Source organism: Suillus fuscotomentosus, assembly GCF_016647785.1.
Source record: "Suillus fuscotomentosus strain FC203 chromosome Unknown F5891scaffold_69, whole genome shotgun sequence".
Classification (NCBI taxonomy): Eukaryota; Fungi; Basidiomycota; class Agaricomycetes; order Boletales; family Suillaceae; genus Suillus; species Suillus fuscotomentosus.
Genome location: NW_024539581.1, coordinates 209,968 through 226,723, shown reverse-complemented (window position 1 = coordinate 226,723; position 16,756 = coordinate 209,968). Strand labels below are relative to the sequence as shown.

General features: G+C 47.6%; 4 protein-coding genes across 4 annotated transcripts; 2 read left to right on the top strand and 2 right to left on the bottom strand.

The window, feature by feature from the left end:
* The first annotated feature begins 4,378 nt into the window (after window positions 1-4,378).
* On the top strand, window positions 4,379-5,356 carry F5891DRAFT_1059653 (uncharacterized protein). The gene has a single exon (XM_041362841.1). It carries the CDS (start codon window positions 4,683-4,685, stop codon window positions 5,211-5,213), a length of 531 nt encoding a protein of 176 aa, XP_041220801.1. The 5' UTR covers window positions 4,379-4,682; the 3' UTR covers window positions 5,214-5,356.
* Window positions 5,357-8,132: 2,776 nt separating this feature from the next.
* On the top strand, window positions 8,133-9,142 carry F5891DRAFT_1252525 (uncharacterized protein; the record flags this gene model as incomplete). Its single annotated transcript, XM_041369915.1, has 4 exons — window positions 8,133-8,228; window positions 8,282-8,395; window positions 8,427-8,604; window positions 8,658-9,142. 4 exons carry the CDS (start codon window positions 8,133-8,135, stop codon window positions 9,140-9,142), a joined length of 873 nt encoding a protein of 290 aa, XP_041220800.1.
* Window positions 9,143-9,214: 72 nt separating this feature from the next.
* Window positions 9,215-11,910, bottom strand: F5891DRAFT_1194437 (uncharacterized protein; the record flags this gene model as incomplete). Its single annotated transcript, XM_041367929.1, has 7 exons — window positions 9,215-9,473; window positions 9,574-10,421; window positions 10,479-10,625; window positions 10,684-11,034; window positions 11,096-11,511; window positions 11,560-11,649; window positions 11,712-11,910. 7 exons carry the CDS (start codon window positions 11,908-11,910, stop codon window positions 9,215-9,217), a joined length of 2,310 nt encoding a protein of 769 aa, XP_041220799.1.
* Window positions 11,911-15,121: 3,211 nt separating this feature from the next.
* Window positions 15,122-16,709, bottom strand: F5891DRAFT_1194435 (uncharacterized protein; the record flags this gene model as incomplete). The annotated part of the gene is made up of 6 exons (XM_041367928.1): window positions 15,122-15,324; window positions 15,392-15,457; window positions 15,520-15,648; window positions 15,710-16,085; window positions 16,143-16,250; window positions 16,305-16,709. 6 exons carry the CDS (start codon window positions 16,707-16,709, stop codon window positions 15,122-15,124), a joined length of 1,287 nt encoding a protein of 428 aa, XP_041220798.1.
* Between the last annotated feature and the right edge of the window lie 47 nt (window positions 16,710-16,756).

The window sequence follows — 16,756 nt, the reverse complement described above, 5'->3', positions numbered from 1 at the left end:
GCTCTGAAAGGTCGTGGATACAGCGGGACATATCCGAGTGCGAATGAAGTGTAATCTGCCGTAGACTCACACTGACAAGCATCATGATGTCCAAGATGGAAAGATACCCCATGACTAGTACGAGCCATACGTCGACCACGAACTCGGAGGGGAGTCCCATGTTGGCTGGCTGGTACCACAAACATGGGTATCCGAGTCATTGGTGAGTAAGGAACTCGGTCCTGCTGAACAATTTCAGCAATTGGCAGACCCTTGTTGAATGTCAAACGGTGACGAAATGATACCCGGCATCGCGGCACGCCTTCCTTCGATCTATTTTCACATCGGGGTGAACGATATTTAAAAGAGGTTTATATGTTGTACAAAATGTGAAGACAATATTTAATATTTAAACTAACATAAAGATGGGTGCACGACTTCAAATTTTGGTGGTGTTTTGTGTGTAATCCAAAATATCAAATATTCACAACCATATTCCCACAGACAATATGTCAACAAACATAAGAAATATAGTCAGATTTTTCATGTCTGCTTCAACTTAAAGTTCAATTTCCATGTAAAACTTTGGAGAAAACTTGAAGTTTTACAGATGACATGACATTAAAACTCGATTTAAATGTCAAGCTTTGGCAAAACTTCAAGTTTTCTCCAAAGTTTTATGTAAGAATCAAACTTTAAATTGAAGCAGACATGGAAAATCTGATTATATTTATTATATTTGTTGACATATTGTCTGTGGGAATATGGTTGTGAATATTTGATATTTTGGATGACACACAAAACACCACCAAAATTTGAAGTCGTGCACCCATCTTTATGTCAGTTTAAATATTAAATATTGTCTTCACATTTTGTACAACATATAAACCTCTTTTAAATATCGTTCACCCCGATGTGTTTGGAATGATCACCCTTGAGCGTCTGATAAGACACGGGAATTACTACGGACGAGAATGATTGTGTGTAACGTGGAGCAAGACATCCACTTGCTCACAGCAAGCCTACTTCAACGGTGCTCAACACCATCAATATCCGACTGAATGGCAGAAGGAGTACAGCCGTTCGTTCTGATTACCATACCTGTGGGAGCTTTCGAAGCTCGTGAATGCGCCGTATCTGCAACCGCAGTCCCCGATACTCGCGAATGTGCTGTATCTGTAGCTGCAGTCTTCCCCGATAGACGACGTATGGTGACTGGCTTGGGAGATCGTACGCTTTGTTTGTGGGACTTGAAGACTGGTGTTATGTTGAAGAAAATGGAGGGGCATCGTGCCTTGGTGGGGGCAGTGGCAGTATCGGGAGATGGGCAGTTGATAGCAAGCGGTGATACTAACGGAGAGCTCATTGCGTGGGACGGCAATACCGGTGAATCTCTCACTCAACCTCTCAAATTCCACTCCAAACAAATCGTGTCGCTGGACTTTTCTCCAACCGGCCCAGTACTAGCGAGTGGTTCATGGGACACCACGACAGGGCTCTGGAGCACAGAAACATGGCAGATGCAAGGGAATGCAATCGATTGTAGTGATTGTGTTCATTGTGTTCGGCATTCCCCGTCTGGAGAATATCTCGCCATCGCAACATCCTGGGATGTTCAAATATGGACTACAGGCAAGAGGGAATGCATCTCACAGTTAGAGAGTGACGCTGTGTCCAATCCAACCTGGAATTATTCACTTGCGTGGACACCTGATGGTACACGGTTGCTCTCAGGCTCTAATCCAGATCCCACCATACAGGAGTGGGATACATCAACGTGGGAGCAAGTCGGTGATCCCTTGAAGGGCCATACTGTGATCAACGCTATTACTGGGGACCCCACAGATAGCTTCGGAGCCTCTGCGTCCACGGACCACCCCCGACTCCAGCGCTTGCTGGATCGACGAACCATCGCCATTTTCAAGCACTCTGATGGCGTGTACTCTGACACTTACTCCACGTATGGCAAGCATATCCATGGTGAAGGTAAAGATAGGAAGTTATTGGATCGGCATTCGCCAATGTTGGAAGACTCTTTGGTCGATTCCAAGGTATGTTTTTACTATCGGCTTTTATCGTGGAATGTAAACATGGTTTACACAGATCCTCGTTATGAACACAGCAACCCGCAATGCATGTATAACTGGGGACTTGCACGCTGCTGAAGCGCTGCTAACGCAACGGATTGACGCTGACTGCAATGATCATCACGCCTATGCCAATCGCTCATTTGTTAGGGCGCGAAAAGCCGACTGGGACCATGCGCTTGATGATGCACTCAAGGTGATATACACTCTCCCATCACGATCCCTTAAGGCTAACTCACTTTGATGGTGGCATAGTCCATCGGCATTCAGGATTCCTTGTCAGGCTATATTTCCAAGGGTATCGCCCTCTGCGCAAAAATGCAAGCCCAGGACGCGATGGATGCATTTGACCTCGCGTCCATGTTTACGAACGAATATTCAAAGGCTACTCATATCCTCCTCCTGCTGATCAAGGCGCGTCGATATTTTCCCATGTTTCACCTTGCTTCATTAAGTTCAGGCAATTGCTTATTTCAATGCAAATCAACACGAGCACGCCATCATGCACATCCAAAGGTTGGCTAATGTTTGTCCCAAGGCAGACATTCCTGTCTGTAATATCGTGGAAGTGAGTGTCGTGCACTCTCAGACTCACGGTCGTTGCCACTGAACTTTTTGAACTTTCAATATCAGGCATACCTATGTCTCCAACTGGGGATAAATGCCTTTGATGGTGCCTATGAAAACGAAGCTGATGAACACTTCGCTATCATTATCAATACCATCGCTTCCACCCCTCAGTCAGCTATTCATTCTACATATGAGGACTTTGTCGTGGTATGTTGATACAATGCAACCGAAAAACTTGATGTTCAACTCCGCGATCTGTCTAGCTCTTTGGATGGAACCTCAAGGAACTGTGGCAAATTGCAAGCCAGAGACGGTGCGATGCGCTCCTCCGGGCAGGTATGCCTCGAGAAGCCCATGAATCGTATCGATATATGATGGATATGAGCGACGAAGCGACCAAGGCTAGCTGCCTTGATTGGTCCACTGGCAAGTATTCAGTCATATCACTAGACTACAGTTCTTACCTGCATTTAACATAGTTTTCAAGCAAAAATGTAGTGCACTCTATGCTGTCGACAGAGATGCTGCCCTTATAGCACGCGCAGATGATGCACTTGAAGCGAAGAATTACGACGAAGCTATTGAGGTATACTCGGCCGCAATCGACTTGGATTTTTCAACCGAGGCTATCGTTGCACACCGTAGTAAGGCCAGGTTGGAAGACGAGCTATGGGAGGATGCACTCCTCGATGCGCAAAAGGTACTATCGTATCTGTTACTCTATAGCTTATGTTCATTTACCTAGGTTATCGAACTCAACCCTTCCTCTTATCTCGGATATCAGTTAAAGCATGCGGCGATGCATGGTGCACAACACTATGATGAAGCCATCGAAGCTTTCCAAGTCATGCTATCCAAGTTGGACAATTCTGCCGACACTCAGTTACAAGGTAAGCCACGAAAAACACATATACCTCCAGACGGTTGAACGTTTCCACAGAGCTGCGCGAACAATATGTCAGTCCATCAGAGGTCAAGAATATGATTAGGATGGCCATTTTTGTAGAACTTGAAGACGCCCCACTTCGTCTACTTGACACATCCACTGGTCGTTTATGCGATCGAAATGCACAGATAAATGCCTTCCAGACAAGCGTGGAGTGCAAGGAGCTTCTGTCGTCCACAACGAAGCATACAGAATTCCACGCAGTGCGCATCCGAGGAGTGGTGGCGGTGTACTTCCGCTATGTCATGCTATCACATAGGTGGGAAGAGGAGGAGGCGTTGCTGCACGACATCCAGGACAAGGTTGTGTACAAGTTGACTCCCGTTTTCGGCGTCGCGAAGTTGCAGTCATTCTGTAAAACTGCTCGTACTGCGGGATACCGATGGGGGTGGATTGATACATGCTGTATCGACAAACGAAGCAATACCGAGATCCAAGAATCGGTCAACAGCATGTTTGTCTGGTATCGCCATTCAGCACTTACAATTGTTTATCTCTCGGATGTTCCGCCTTCGTCAAAACCGGGCGCACTGGCAAAGAGTGAATGGAACATGCGAGGATGGACCCTACCGGAATTCTTCGCCCCGAAAGTCATTCACTTCTACCAAAGTGATTGGACCCCGTATCTCAACGACCGCTCTCCCAACCACAAGGAGTCTCCCGCGATCATGCGGGAGTTGGAGAATGCGACAGGCATAGATGCACGAGACCTCATCACATTCCGTCCGGGGATGAGCAATGTCCGGGAGACACTCCAATGGGCGTCGGCGCGTGTCACCACGCTTCAGGAAGATGTCGCATACTCACTGTTTGGTATCTTCGGCGTCCATCTACCTGTCATTTATGGGGAGAAGAAGCAAAATGCACTTGGGAGACTCTTGCAGGAGATCGTGGCTCAGTCGGGCGACATCAGTGCCCTGGACTGGGTCGGACGACCATCCGAGTTCAATAGCTGTCTGCCGGCTGACCTCACTTCATACGAAGCTCCGCCATGCACCCTGCCATCTCTGTCCGAGGATGAAATTCAAACATCGATCTCCTCACTCCGACACATTGGGGCTGAGCATTTGGCATTGCAAATTTACGACCAACTTTACAACATGAGCTCGCCTCGTTTCGCGTACCGCAGACTGTATCTGCCATGCATCACATTCCGTGTCACAGAACTCAGACGGAGAGTCGGTATACACGAGGAGACCATCAGCTATGGGGTCAAGGCAGACGGACTTTGTGACCTGATGATCACCACGGAGGATAGGTTGACTCAGTTCTCACGAAGCAGACCCACTCGACAATCCTTCTTACTCGTCCGTCCCTGGTATCGTTATCTCCTCGAGCTGCCTGACCTTCCAGACGAGATGCAGAGCGTGGATAAATGGTGTGACTCTGAATCACAGTCATCACATTCATCACATTCATCCCATGGAGAACAGTGGTCGGATCGTCCGGAGTCTGACTCGCGTGCGTTACGATTACTGTTTCGTCTTGGACAACCTTTTGCCGCATTTTTGCTAGCGCAGCAACGCGGTGAAGAATACAAGAGAATTGCGTCAGACTGTGACATTATTGCACAAGTCAAAGACGTCACTTCTGTTCACGGTATGGACGTTAAGACGTTAGAGATACTGTAACTGTGCAGACATGTAAAGAGTTTCAAGTTTGCGGTAATTACCTGCAGAATATGATGTTTCAGGTCATGTACAGTTCAAGTGTAACTATATGCGGAACCAATGTTTTTTCTATGTAAAACAACGGAAATTTTGCGACACTGCTACTGAAGTCTGTGCACATGGGCCAAATGAAATTTATGGCGCTGGATTCGTTCAACTATTCAAACACATGAAATACACATACAGACACACGTCACACGCACACACAGTCATGCATTCACATACTAGGGGCCGGCGTTGCCGACTGATAACCTTGCTCCGGTTGTTCCCGCGAACGTATGGAAAGCGGGAGTGATCAGCTTCGTAACAGCTTCGCTAAGCGTGTTTGTTTGGCTTTTACCTGTCAGACCCCCAACCACTGCTTGAGAGAGACTTAATATTAATGTTTCTAGTGATATATTCAAGATGTATTGCTTGTCAAATTATGAGTCCTCCAATGGTTACAGATAGTAAATCAGGTGCTGATCGTACCTTAATGCAATGACAGCGCAATCTGTGACGGAATTCAAAACAACTCGAACGTTCAAGTTGACGAGTGCAGGATTGTGCTCCCAACATTATGACTGATCGTTCTCGGCGCACCAACCAGCATAAGCCATGTCGTGAGTGTTAAGCCTGAATCACTGCCAGTTTCACTTATTTTTGAGCGAGCATAGCTCCTGCCAGGGAAATACAAGATCTGGCTCAGTTTTATTTCAAGCTCAACATGAGTGATGTTGACATCGTGCACCACCTCAAAGACCACTATGACCAGGAGGAATATGGACTCAGGTTCGTGTCTTACATATGTCCAGTGCAACTACTTCAACTAATTTATCATGCTAGCGTTGTCAGCTTTCGTCGGATGCGAAATAGCTGGGGCTGGAAACGGACCAGGCAACAACAACATACTCTCGAGTCCATTGAACAGCATGTCCGGGAGATTCGACAACGATTTCCCCACCGAGGTGCCGAGGCCATCAGACGAGACCTGCGCCAGCAGTTCAGCTTTCACGTACCCCGGTGAGTTGCTGTCTACTTGCTAGTACTGTTCACTATAAATTAATGTTTGAACAGCGAACTGATTGCCAAGCTTCTCAAGATCACAGAGCCAACTGCTGTGGAAGCTAGGCGTCGTGGACGTCTCAAACGGAGGCGTTTTTGGTGTGCGGGGGTTAATGATGTCTGGCCCCAAGACCAGCATGACAAATGGCTGCGCTTTGGGCTATGGCTGCATATCAGCCTCGATCCATTCACCGGCTGGATTAATTGGCTGAAAGTTTGGTGGACCAACAAGAATCCACGCCTTATTGCTAAATACTACCTTGACTGTTGCCGAAAACTTGGAGGTATGTCACCAAGCCCCTCACATTGATCGGACATTGATCATGTCTTTTTTTTTGTGATCTCAGCTGTACCTTTGATCACTCAGAGCGATCCAGGCTCCGAAAATTTTGCTGTTGCCAATGCACAAACAATGATTCGGCACCGCCTAGATCCAGCACTCAACGGAACACTTCAGCACCACTGGATGCGAAAGCACCAGAACATCAAGCCCGAAATCATGTGGTCTGTGCTTCGCAGGGACTTTGCTCCAGGTTTCGAGAATATCCTGGAGGAAGGTGTCACTAGGGGACTATATGACATTCACAACACTCTGCAAAAGTATGCATCACTTCCTTGCATATGTATTCACTGACAATCTCCATCTACTATCTAGCTACGTGTTCCGCTGGCTTGCAATTCCATGGCTCCAGGCTGAGCTTGATGCATGGGCTCATCGTAGAAACCATAACGCTCCCCGCAGGGACAAAAATAAGATTCTTCCTCACGGCATTCCAGCAATCATTCGTGCGAAACCTCACGAATTCAATTCACTTGACTTCAAAGTATGTCGTCCATGACTGCAGCTCAACACTACTTACTCTTCTCAAGGTTCCAGTGCCAAGTGCGCTCTTTGATGAGGTCGAAGCAATTTATGCTCCCTCTGATCATCCTGTCTTCGATCTTGTCCCACCTTCATTTGAGCAACGCGCACAATATCTCTATACCTCACTCGGCAAACCGCAAGTATCGCCGGATTCGTTCTGGAATGTATATCAGATGTTACTGGCGCAGTTCCTTGCAATTGAAGGTGAAGATGACCTGACAGTCCTGCTTTCACAGGGAGTTACGGAACCTGAAGATGATGATGTTCTATTGCTTCCGAGCTTGCAGGACCTCCCTCAAAATGCTGGCTTAGTAGGACCGGCTGGCTATCAGTATATGGGAGGCATGGTGAACCCGCCAACACAAGCACTTCACGGTGTTCAGGACTGGGGATCACAAGGGGAGGATCAGGATGATGAAGATCAACCAGAGTTCGCAGAGTTCACGGATTCTGAGTCTGAGTCTGACAGCAGAAGAGACTGTAGCAGAAATGCCTAGATATACTTTTAGTAATACATTAAGGTTGTCAGCATCTCTCCACTGTAGTGCTGCCGCTGTCGAGGTGAGTCCAGCTCAAGCTAAATCTCCCACGGAAGCTTTAAACTCCGCTGGGACTGGCGAAAAGACTTAGTACCATCTATGTACATGTATGAATGTACGACTTGTTCAGCTCCGAACTGGAGGCGATACATACAGTGCGGCTTGGAAGCTGGCACGGACGCCAATGGTTCGGGAGTAGCAAGTTGTACTAGTACTGTGAGACGTACAAGTTCTCCAACTTGCCCCCCCAAAATTCGTGCAGGTGCAAACTCCCAACCCTAACCCTAAGCTTGATGGCCCGGTTGAATCATTGGTAAGTCCATCACGCTCTTGTTCCTTCGTTCACTCCTTTTCGTCAGCACACGCGCCACCCATCTTGACGCCATCAGACACGCTAACGCGTGTCCTCAGCCGGCACCCATCACCACCACCATGCGAACCACCAAACGCCACGTCACTGGCACCTTCTGTCGCGCCCTCGCCATTCGAACCACCATCGCCGGTACTATGCGCGAACGCCCAGCACACGTCAGCGAATGCTGACGTGGCTCGAATGGACGCGGACAACGAACGGACGCAAGAGGAACGAGTACGGCAAGGAGATGAAGAGAAGGGAGGAGGAGAAAGGAGGAATGAGGAGAGAAGAGGAAAATGAGCAGCGGGAGGAAGTGGAAGCAAGACGATTCGTTGAGGAGGTAAGCAGCCTCATACCGGGCCTCGCCATAGAACGGCCCAGCGCGTCACCACCACTTGCAAGCGCCACGTCACCCGCGCCCATACTGCGCCCACTACTTCGCCAGCGCCAACGCCTACACCACCGGCTTCTACCAGCGTCAGGTCACACTTCCTGTCCTTGTCCCTGCTCCTTGCGCCATAGACAGTCTCCAGTCTGAGGACGCAACTCGTCATTCCGCGCAGGAGGCCTTCCTGTCCTTGTCCCTGCTCCTTGCGCCATAGACAGTCCTGCCGCTTCAACGCCATTCCTTTGGGCACTCCTCTACCCTGTCATCAATCGCTCGCACGAATCAATTCCAGCAAAGACCGAGTCGACAGCAATATCACTCCACTCTTCTCTGAAAGACTTCGCCTTGTCAGTATTCAACCCAGACCCCACATCGGTTTCTATCTTTCAGGAGACCTCTACATCTGGGTTCCGCAGCACATCTTCCTTTTCGGAGAAGCTAAAGCTTTCCAAGGATGTCATCCTTCGTCCGACTTCTTCCCTTATGTCTCTTGAAGGAAGCACCAATTCACTATCTGTCGTTCCTAGTATGACATCCTCAAAGGCCCATGTGGCAGAGGCAGTGCCAACTCTGTCTTCGTCCGCACTCACGTCATCTACTCTTGGCCTGAGTTTCTTGCAGGACTATCTTCCCAAATTTGTGGACACGCATGCACCTGCTGTCCTAGCTGCTGTAGGACATGGAGCAGATCTGGGCTGAGTCGAGAGTAGGGGGGGTCGTTCAAAGAAGTAGTTTGCCGACCGTGTGTCTACGACAGGAATGCCAAAGTAACTAGTCTTTTGAAATATCATCGCGAGTTCCCAGAACCATGCTCTTTTCACCAAAGTCATCACTTTCGTCATCAGACTCTGAGTCTCTCTCGCTGTCAGCAACTTCTTCTGGTGTCTTATGGAACAATGGGGGTATTGGACGAGACCAGTCCCATGGCAATTTGAAAAATTCGCAAAACATGTTGCACTGATGTTTCTCCGCAAAAGATGAAAATGCAGATGCCAAGTTGCCATCTGCGAACAGGTGTCCGGAAAGATCACTGATAATTGCTGTCAGCCGCTCATTGAAAAGGATAGTAGTAGGGATGTCGATTTACGGAGAAGTCATAATTTGAGGATCAGTTAAAAGATTCCTTCCACCTGTCGAGAACGAATAAGCTATGTGTAGATATCCAAAATAAAGACGAGCCTTGAAAATCTGCAACGTAAGCAAGTTTCTTGGTCTTGATGTATTGGACGTGTTGTGCAAATGACAGGTACTGGGCAATTTCACTTGAATTGGCATCAAGGTGTGGCAGTGGGGAAGGCGAGTCATTGGATATATACTTTGTGAATTTCCCTTGCGTGGACTCGTCAATGAACTCTTCAATTAGATATGTTTTTGTAACACCAGCGTCCTCGATAGTGGCAAGAGCAATATGCACGAAGCGGATATTTGGAATCTTGAAGGGAGGTGTGCTGCGAGTCACTAGTTCTGTGGCAATATATTGCTGAACCCGGTCCATGAGTGCTCCTGCCCATATGCTGCATCTAATCTCTGGCTGCAGCAGCTGTAGTTGCCGAGAATCGGGATAAGGAAACCGCTTGGATTTGTCGGTCTGGTAGTAGCACTGCTTTAAGCAGATGCGAGTTGAATCAGATCCAGACGGTCCAAGGATAGCTTTGTCTAGAAAGCCGAATTGTGCTGCTTTGAATGCTCCATACTTCGGTTTGCTTCGTGGATCGAAAAAAAGAGTAGCCTGCATCGGGGGGGCAGTAGTATTTGTTACTATGTCAGAAGTGGTTGGATCAGTAATCAGAGCAGAGAGTGATATTGGGGGGATTATCCGCAGTAGTGCCTTGAACGTGCGAAGAGTGAGAAAGGGTAAGTTTGGTTGGGATATGGGAATAGCTTGCGCTTGAAGTGCACGGCGAAGTGCGCTAACATCCGGAGATACTGCAGCATCCAAGGTCCGAGGCTTTCGAGGGGGCGTGGATGGGACAGGAGGCTGTGTGCGATGCTAATGAGCATAAGGCTGGTACTAGAGTTCGAAAGAATGACTGACCGATGATAATTTGCGCTTGACAGGGTGAGGCGAACATTGGACGCCATTTTGCAAATTTTTTGATGGGGACACCGCAGATAGTACTAATGCAGGACTTGAAAGATGTTGGATGTCAGATGAACTTGCTGCTGTTGCGCGAGGTGTATCCTGGTTGATGTATGCTGTCAGTCATGCAAGGTACCAATAGTCCATGTTGAAAACGAACATCGCGAGACTTGGACTCAGCTACTTCCTCACCATTTCGCCTTTGCTCAGCGGCAAGGAACTTTGTATGTGGAATAATGAGGTGAAGTTCGATCCCCTTGCCAGCGTTGAACTGCTGCTTCGTGTTCCTGGTCTTGAGGAAGTGGGATGCTATGGCATTGATGTCTTCTCCAGATGGACGGGGAAGAATCTCCTCGAAACTACTAACAAGACGCAAACGTGCCTCTTCAAACGTAAAAGTAAGACCCATGGACCACTTGATGAACATGGGAAGTAGGGTGAGATACACCGAAGTTTTAAGGTCATTGGCACCAATACGGTAAGGGATATTGCTGATCGACTCGACTATATCCTATAGAAGATTCAGCAAAGTTGGTGAAGTTGAATTTGGAATTGTAGAGAGCAACACTTACAGATATTAGAGTTGGTTTTTTAGCCCGTGGAATCATCACTGCAAGGTATGCCTTGACACATACCACTTCGGGAACACTCAAAGCATAGGCCTGTCGAGCAAGCCGGTCTCGCATCTCTTCATAAATTTTATGCGCATCTTGATAACCAGGCCTGAGTGGCAGAGTTCGAAGAAGGTCTGAGTACACAATAAACTGAGTGTCCCGGCCATAAATAGATATGTTGGGCCCTAATGGATTTGCATGGCGGATGTCTGAGGGGCCAGGAGCTGCAGGCCAGTTGGGTAAAGGAACAAATTGATGATTTGCTGAGGCGCGCCTCGGGTGAACGGGACCTGGGATGAATGCAGGTGGAGGCATCCCACATGATACACTAAGCCCCACTGCACGAACAGGAAGTTGGGATTCTACAAAAATAACTGAAGGTTTGTATTCAATATAAAATGCAACTGTACTGGGCAACTCACTTCCACGCTGCGCCTCTGCAGTCTGCTTGTGAACTGCAGCACCATCATATTCAGACTGGCTGAAACCATGCTTCGAGGTATTTGGAATTACTAAAGAAAATTATTGTCAGACTGTAATGTGACAAAGTCTGCACGCCAAGCAATTATTTTACCTGCATCACTTATTTTCTTGGTAGTGAACTTGGAGCGCTGGTATCGGCTGCATTTTTCACAAAGCCATTTACCGGGCTTGCTCGGATCTTTGTGCTCAATATAGGTGATAGCAAGTACAGTGCCAGGATGACCACTAAAACAGTTGGCATACTCGCAATAGTGCTGGTCAGCATTTGTGGTGAACTCTGCAGCATACATGATGATGGTGGATTTTTTGGGGGGTTTGGATTTAAATTTCTGAACCGTCAGATTCAAATATTAGTGCTACTAGAGGCTCGTCGGAACAAGCAAGGGCCTTTGATATCACCATTTGATGCAAGTCTATGTGCGAGTGATGGATTTCTCATGTCAAATTTGCAAGGCAAGAAATCTTAGGCACCACGTCAATACAATGTCTTAACCTCATTCTGTACGCACAGCCACATTTATGAGTGTAGTCGGTAAATCCTTCATCGCGTTCAGTGGGTGATTGGGGGTCTGGCAGGAGAAGAGCCAAACAAATGCCTTTTTAGTCTAGCTGATCACTCTCGCCGAAGCTGATCACTCCCGCTTTCCATATGAACGAATCTAACTTTCGAACTTCTGCATAAGTGGTCATTACTGGTACGTCGTCCTTTCTGTTTGGTTTGCTTCAACCCCCCTCCCTATGATGCCCGGTGTAGGGATTCATTTCTGGTTGGGCTTGTAGAGACTGTTTTTACCTTACCTTATGTTGGCACTTTTGTAGCTTACATAATCAATCAATCTTTTCACCAGTTACCAGTATGAGTCTGAGTGCTCAGTAGTTTTCTATGATATTCCCTCTCCTCTGAGCCTTGAGCCTGGTCCAGAAACCCTTTAGGGTCGAATAGCAGCTAGGTTCTGCAAGACCCAACACATTGTTCAGACTCACCATCTGAATTGTTGTACCTTCAACTGGAGCCCACCGCGAGGGTTTCTTGTGTTTCTAGGCTCTTCCAGCTCTCCAATCATCCCCCAAATTCGCCTATTATCCCACCACAGTCATTCATTACCAGCTTCTCCCACAATTCCCACTTTTCAGCATCTTCTCCTCCTCCCCAGCGCATTGATAAGCGTTTTTCCCACGCGTTTTTCGAGCGGATCTCTCGCAAACTTAGGGTCGTATTCCCCTCGTCCGTCCGGTCATTTTGAGCTCTGGCTCATCGAAATTGGAGCAGTAGTTGTGGAGATATCGAGTTTTTGGTGTTTTTGAGAAGTTGAGGGGAGATAAGGGTTTTCTGGGTGCTCTAAGGCCTGTCTCATTTAGCTCTTTTGGCAATTTACCATCCACCAGTGGCTCTGTCCATTGCCACAATCAGCTTCTTGATAGGACCAGTCCTTGTTGCCCTGCACCATACCCCTTCCTCCTCCTCCCTCTTACACCTCCGCACTTTTCGCACTTTCACCAGCCCATTTCGTCTCAGAACCCCATCGACCCTATATCCGTTTTGAAGCCCTCGTTCATGGCTTTCATTCGCGCATATCCGCGCCTTCGCGCGCTCAGCCATTCGCTCGCTATTCGCATTTGCGCGTTCCCCCCTATTTTTTCGCTCCATTTTTGCGCTTTCTTTATATCTCGTCGCCCCGTGAGCGCGCGCCCATCGCCTTAGGCGCGTTCTGACCGCATTTTTCCGCGCTTTCCATCCATCCGATCAGATTTCCGATACGCCCGCCCGCGCCCTCGCTACTCGCTGTTTTCGCTATTTTCGCGCGTTGTCACCATTTCCTTCATATCTCCCTCAGTTCTTCACCAAACCTAGTCAACCCTATACTCATTTCGAAGCCCTCGTTCGCCTCTTTCTATCCGTCTACTCCCCATTGTCATCCATGCAACCATCATCGCGCATTTCTCACTTTAGCATCGCTGCTCCTCCAGTACTAAAAGCAAAGTCTGGGGATTATCGTTTTATTGCATTGCCTGACCCTCACTCACTGGCGCAGTTTACCTGGCATACGCGTCAAGGAAACAAAAGGTGTTTGAGGACCCCCAGGTTAGTTCTCTTAAGTTTAGCTTAGCTTTGGTTTGCATAGGTAGATGACTGGGGACAGTCATGATTTAAAGTTCCCATGAGATGTAGGGATTCATTTCTGGTTGGGCTTGTAGAGACTGTTTTTACCTTACCTTATGTTGGCACTTTTGTAGCTTACATAATCAATCAATCTTTTCACCAGTTACCAGTATGAGTCTGAGTGCTCAGTAGTTTTCTATGATATTTCCTCTCCTCTGAGCCTTGAGCCTGGTCCAGAAACCCTTTAGGGTCGAATAGCAGCTAGGTTCTGCAAGACCCAACATTGTTCAGACTCACCATCTGAATTGTTGTACCTTCACCGGTATGGCCCGTTACCGCCCTGAGGCTGAGTAGTGGAGTACCACTTCCCCTTCTGTCACATTCATGTTTTTGACGGTTGTTTTTGCTCACTTTCTATCTAGATTATGTAGCCTAGACCCAAATCAATGCTAATTTTTAACAAGTCAATTTTGAACTTCAGAACCCAGTGTGATTTTGAAGCCGTTCGAAGGCCTTGTCGTCATCTCCTACCACCCTCCTGCCTCCGCCGCCATCTTATGTCCACCATCCAGCTTCAATCCAGAGCCCAGTGTGATTTTGAAGCTGTTCGAAGGCCTGTTGTCTTCTCCTACCACCCTCCTGCCTCCGCCGCCATCCTACATCCCCTGTCCAGCCTCGATCCAGAATCCTGTGTGATTTTGAAGCCGTTCGAAGGCCTTTTGTCGTCTCCTACCACCCTCCTGCCTCTACCGCCTGAACTTTCAGGTGGTTTCAGAGCCGTTTGAAGGCCTAATATGCGCAACTTCATGTATTACTAGTATACTTATGACAATGTAAAAAAATGTTCTCTGATCACACCTCTGACATTGCTTTATTTACTTTGCGACTTTTTTCAGGTGAGTAATATGGAGGAGGATTAGATGGAGGAACGAGGAGAATTAAACTGTGGATTAGAGCTAAGTGAAGGGATAGCAAAGGAAATTTTCGAAACCATAGTAGTAGGGCGCCCATTGTAGTCAAGCATAGTAGTGTCCAAGTTGTGGCCAGTGCGAAGTGATTATGATAAAATATTTATCAAAGGAAGCTTCGAATTCTATGGGACAAAATTAAAGCCAAAGTTTAATGGAACCAATGAAGTAGTCAGTTGTCCAAGGGTTGTGGAATGGACGCGACAACGGATCATTAACATCCGGGTGACCACGCAAGATATCATTCCTTGTTGGTTCAACTGAAATGAGAGGGCGGAAGAGTGGTCGATTAGGTATGGACATTGCAGATGAATGATTCCGAGTCTGCAGGCCTGTGAAGACTTCTTGTAAGTCAACTTTCTGTTCTTCATCTTTAATTGAAGGCATCACAGTCAGAGAGCGTGGAGCGCATCTCTGAGTCTGCGGTGAGAGTTACATTCCCTTCAGACTAATGGGCAGCGTGTCAAGACCGTTATCTGAATCGGAATCGGAAGCGAAAACTGTAAAATTTTGAGTGTTAGACGTCCACTGAGCAGATAGAAAAAAGAACTCAAACTTGCGTTTAACGTGACTTGAAGAGCTTTCCTTGTTCTCCGAATTTATTCGAGATGTTGATGCGATGGGCTGACCACGAACTGGTTTATTTTTTTGATACAATGTAAGCGGTTTGTTCATGTAGCAAAATTACAAGATAGTACTTACTTCCGCGCAGTCTCTTTCGAGCTGGTTCTTCGTGTTCGGTGTACCGGATTGAGTGTTTTGGACGCGCTGAAGTGAAAAACGATTCAGTGACCGTGATGGTGCACGTGAGCACTTTCAAGTCCACCAACCAGTCTTTGGAGCATCTGAATCCTCAGGCTCATCATTTCGATCTTCTCCTGCCTCGGAATCTATATCAATGATGATCACGTCTGGGTCCCATTGTGCGCAAATGTGCTCAGGTATGTACTTCCGGTTAGCTGTTGCATGTAGGTCGGTTAGAAAATCTCATCCATGATGAGCCATTGATGGCAGGCTCACCGATAAAAATATTAGTCGCTGCAAGAGGTGCGTTATTTCTGCCTCTGTACCGCTCAAGATGTTTACCGTTCGGCAGTGGCTCAGGTGCAACACTCAGCCAGCGGTTTTCTTTCGAAATCAATGCCCACGATGCTCCGTTATCGACAGCCTTCCCCTTTACATCATCATTCTTTACGGAGTCCAGGTACTCAAAGACTTTTGGAAAAAGTCTCCGAAAATATTCTTCGACTTCTTCAAATGTCCAGTCCGGGCAAAAGCTGAAATCCACTTTATTGTCCTCAGGCTCGTCTTCGTCAAAGTGAGCACATCCCCTTCGCTTGAGTTTTGACATCTCTGTCTTCACAGGTGGGACCCTGCGCACCAATTGTCCTTTGTCCTTTCAGTTGCTGAGTAAGCTTCGAGTCGTAGCATCAGCTTGTTCAGGTCAACGTACATCGAGGTAATTGATCAAGACAGTGACAGTGCCAACTCTAATCTGGACCTGTTGTTGCTTCAATGAGCTGCTGGCCGTGGCCCATCTTGAAGATACAACCCTGCTCCCCTAAATGAAAGCTGAGTATGCTCGAGGTAACAAACATTAGGCGATTTTGCTCACTGTGACTTTCTGCTTTATAGTTGGGTGGAATCCTGCCATAACTTCACTTCTCGTGGCTGTGACTGTCTTCCGACTGTCAGTCGACACCTCACATTTGAGTTCTGAGCCTTGCCTAGCACGTTGGGCAAGTGATTGCTTGTATATCACCGTCACTCCAGATCGTTCCTTTGCTGTGGCAGCTGCTGGTTTGGATGGCTTCAGAGCACCTGGATTCAGTGCGGGAGGCACCAATGGCTCGGCCACTGATGCAGGCTGTTGAGGTCGAGGATGTTTGCTCTTCCCATGCAAACATTCGGTGCAAAGCTCTCTTTGGCCAACAGGAACATTGGTGGGTGCAGAGTACTCTTCGCAATAGCACATTTCTGGTTCGAGATGATTACCTTTGCAATACACCAGATCTGACATTGCGAGTCAGACAGAAGAGAGAACCGGATCAAAAACGGGTCGGTCAA

What these genes read in the sequence shown, in the direction of transcription:
- F5891DRAFT_1059653 (XM_041362841.1), top strand. Translation starts at nt 4,683, where the DNA reads ATGAGCTCGCCTCGTTTCGCGTACCGCAGACTGTATCTGCCATGCATC.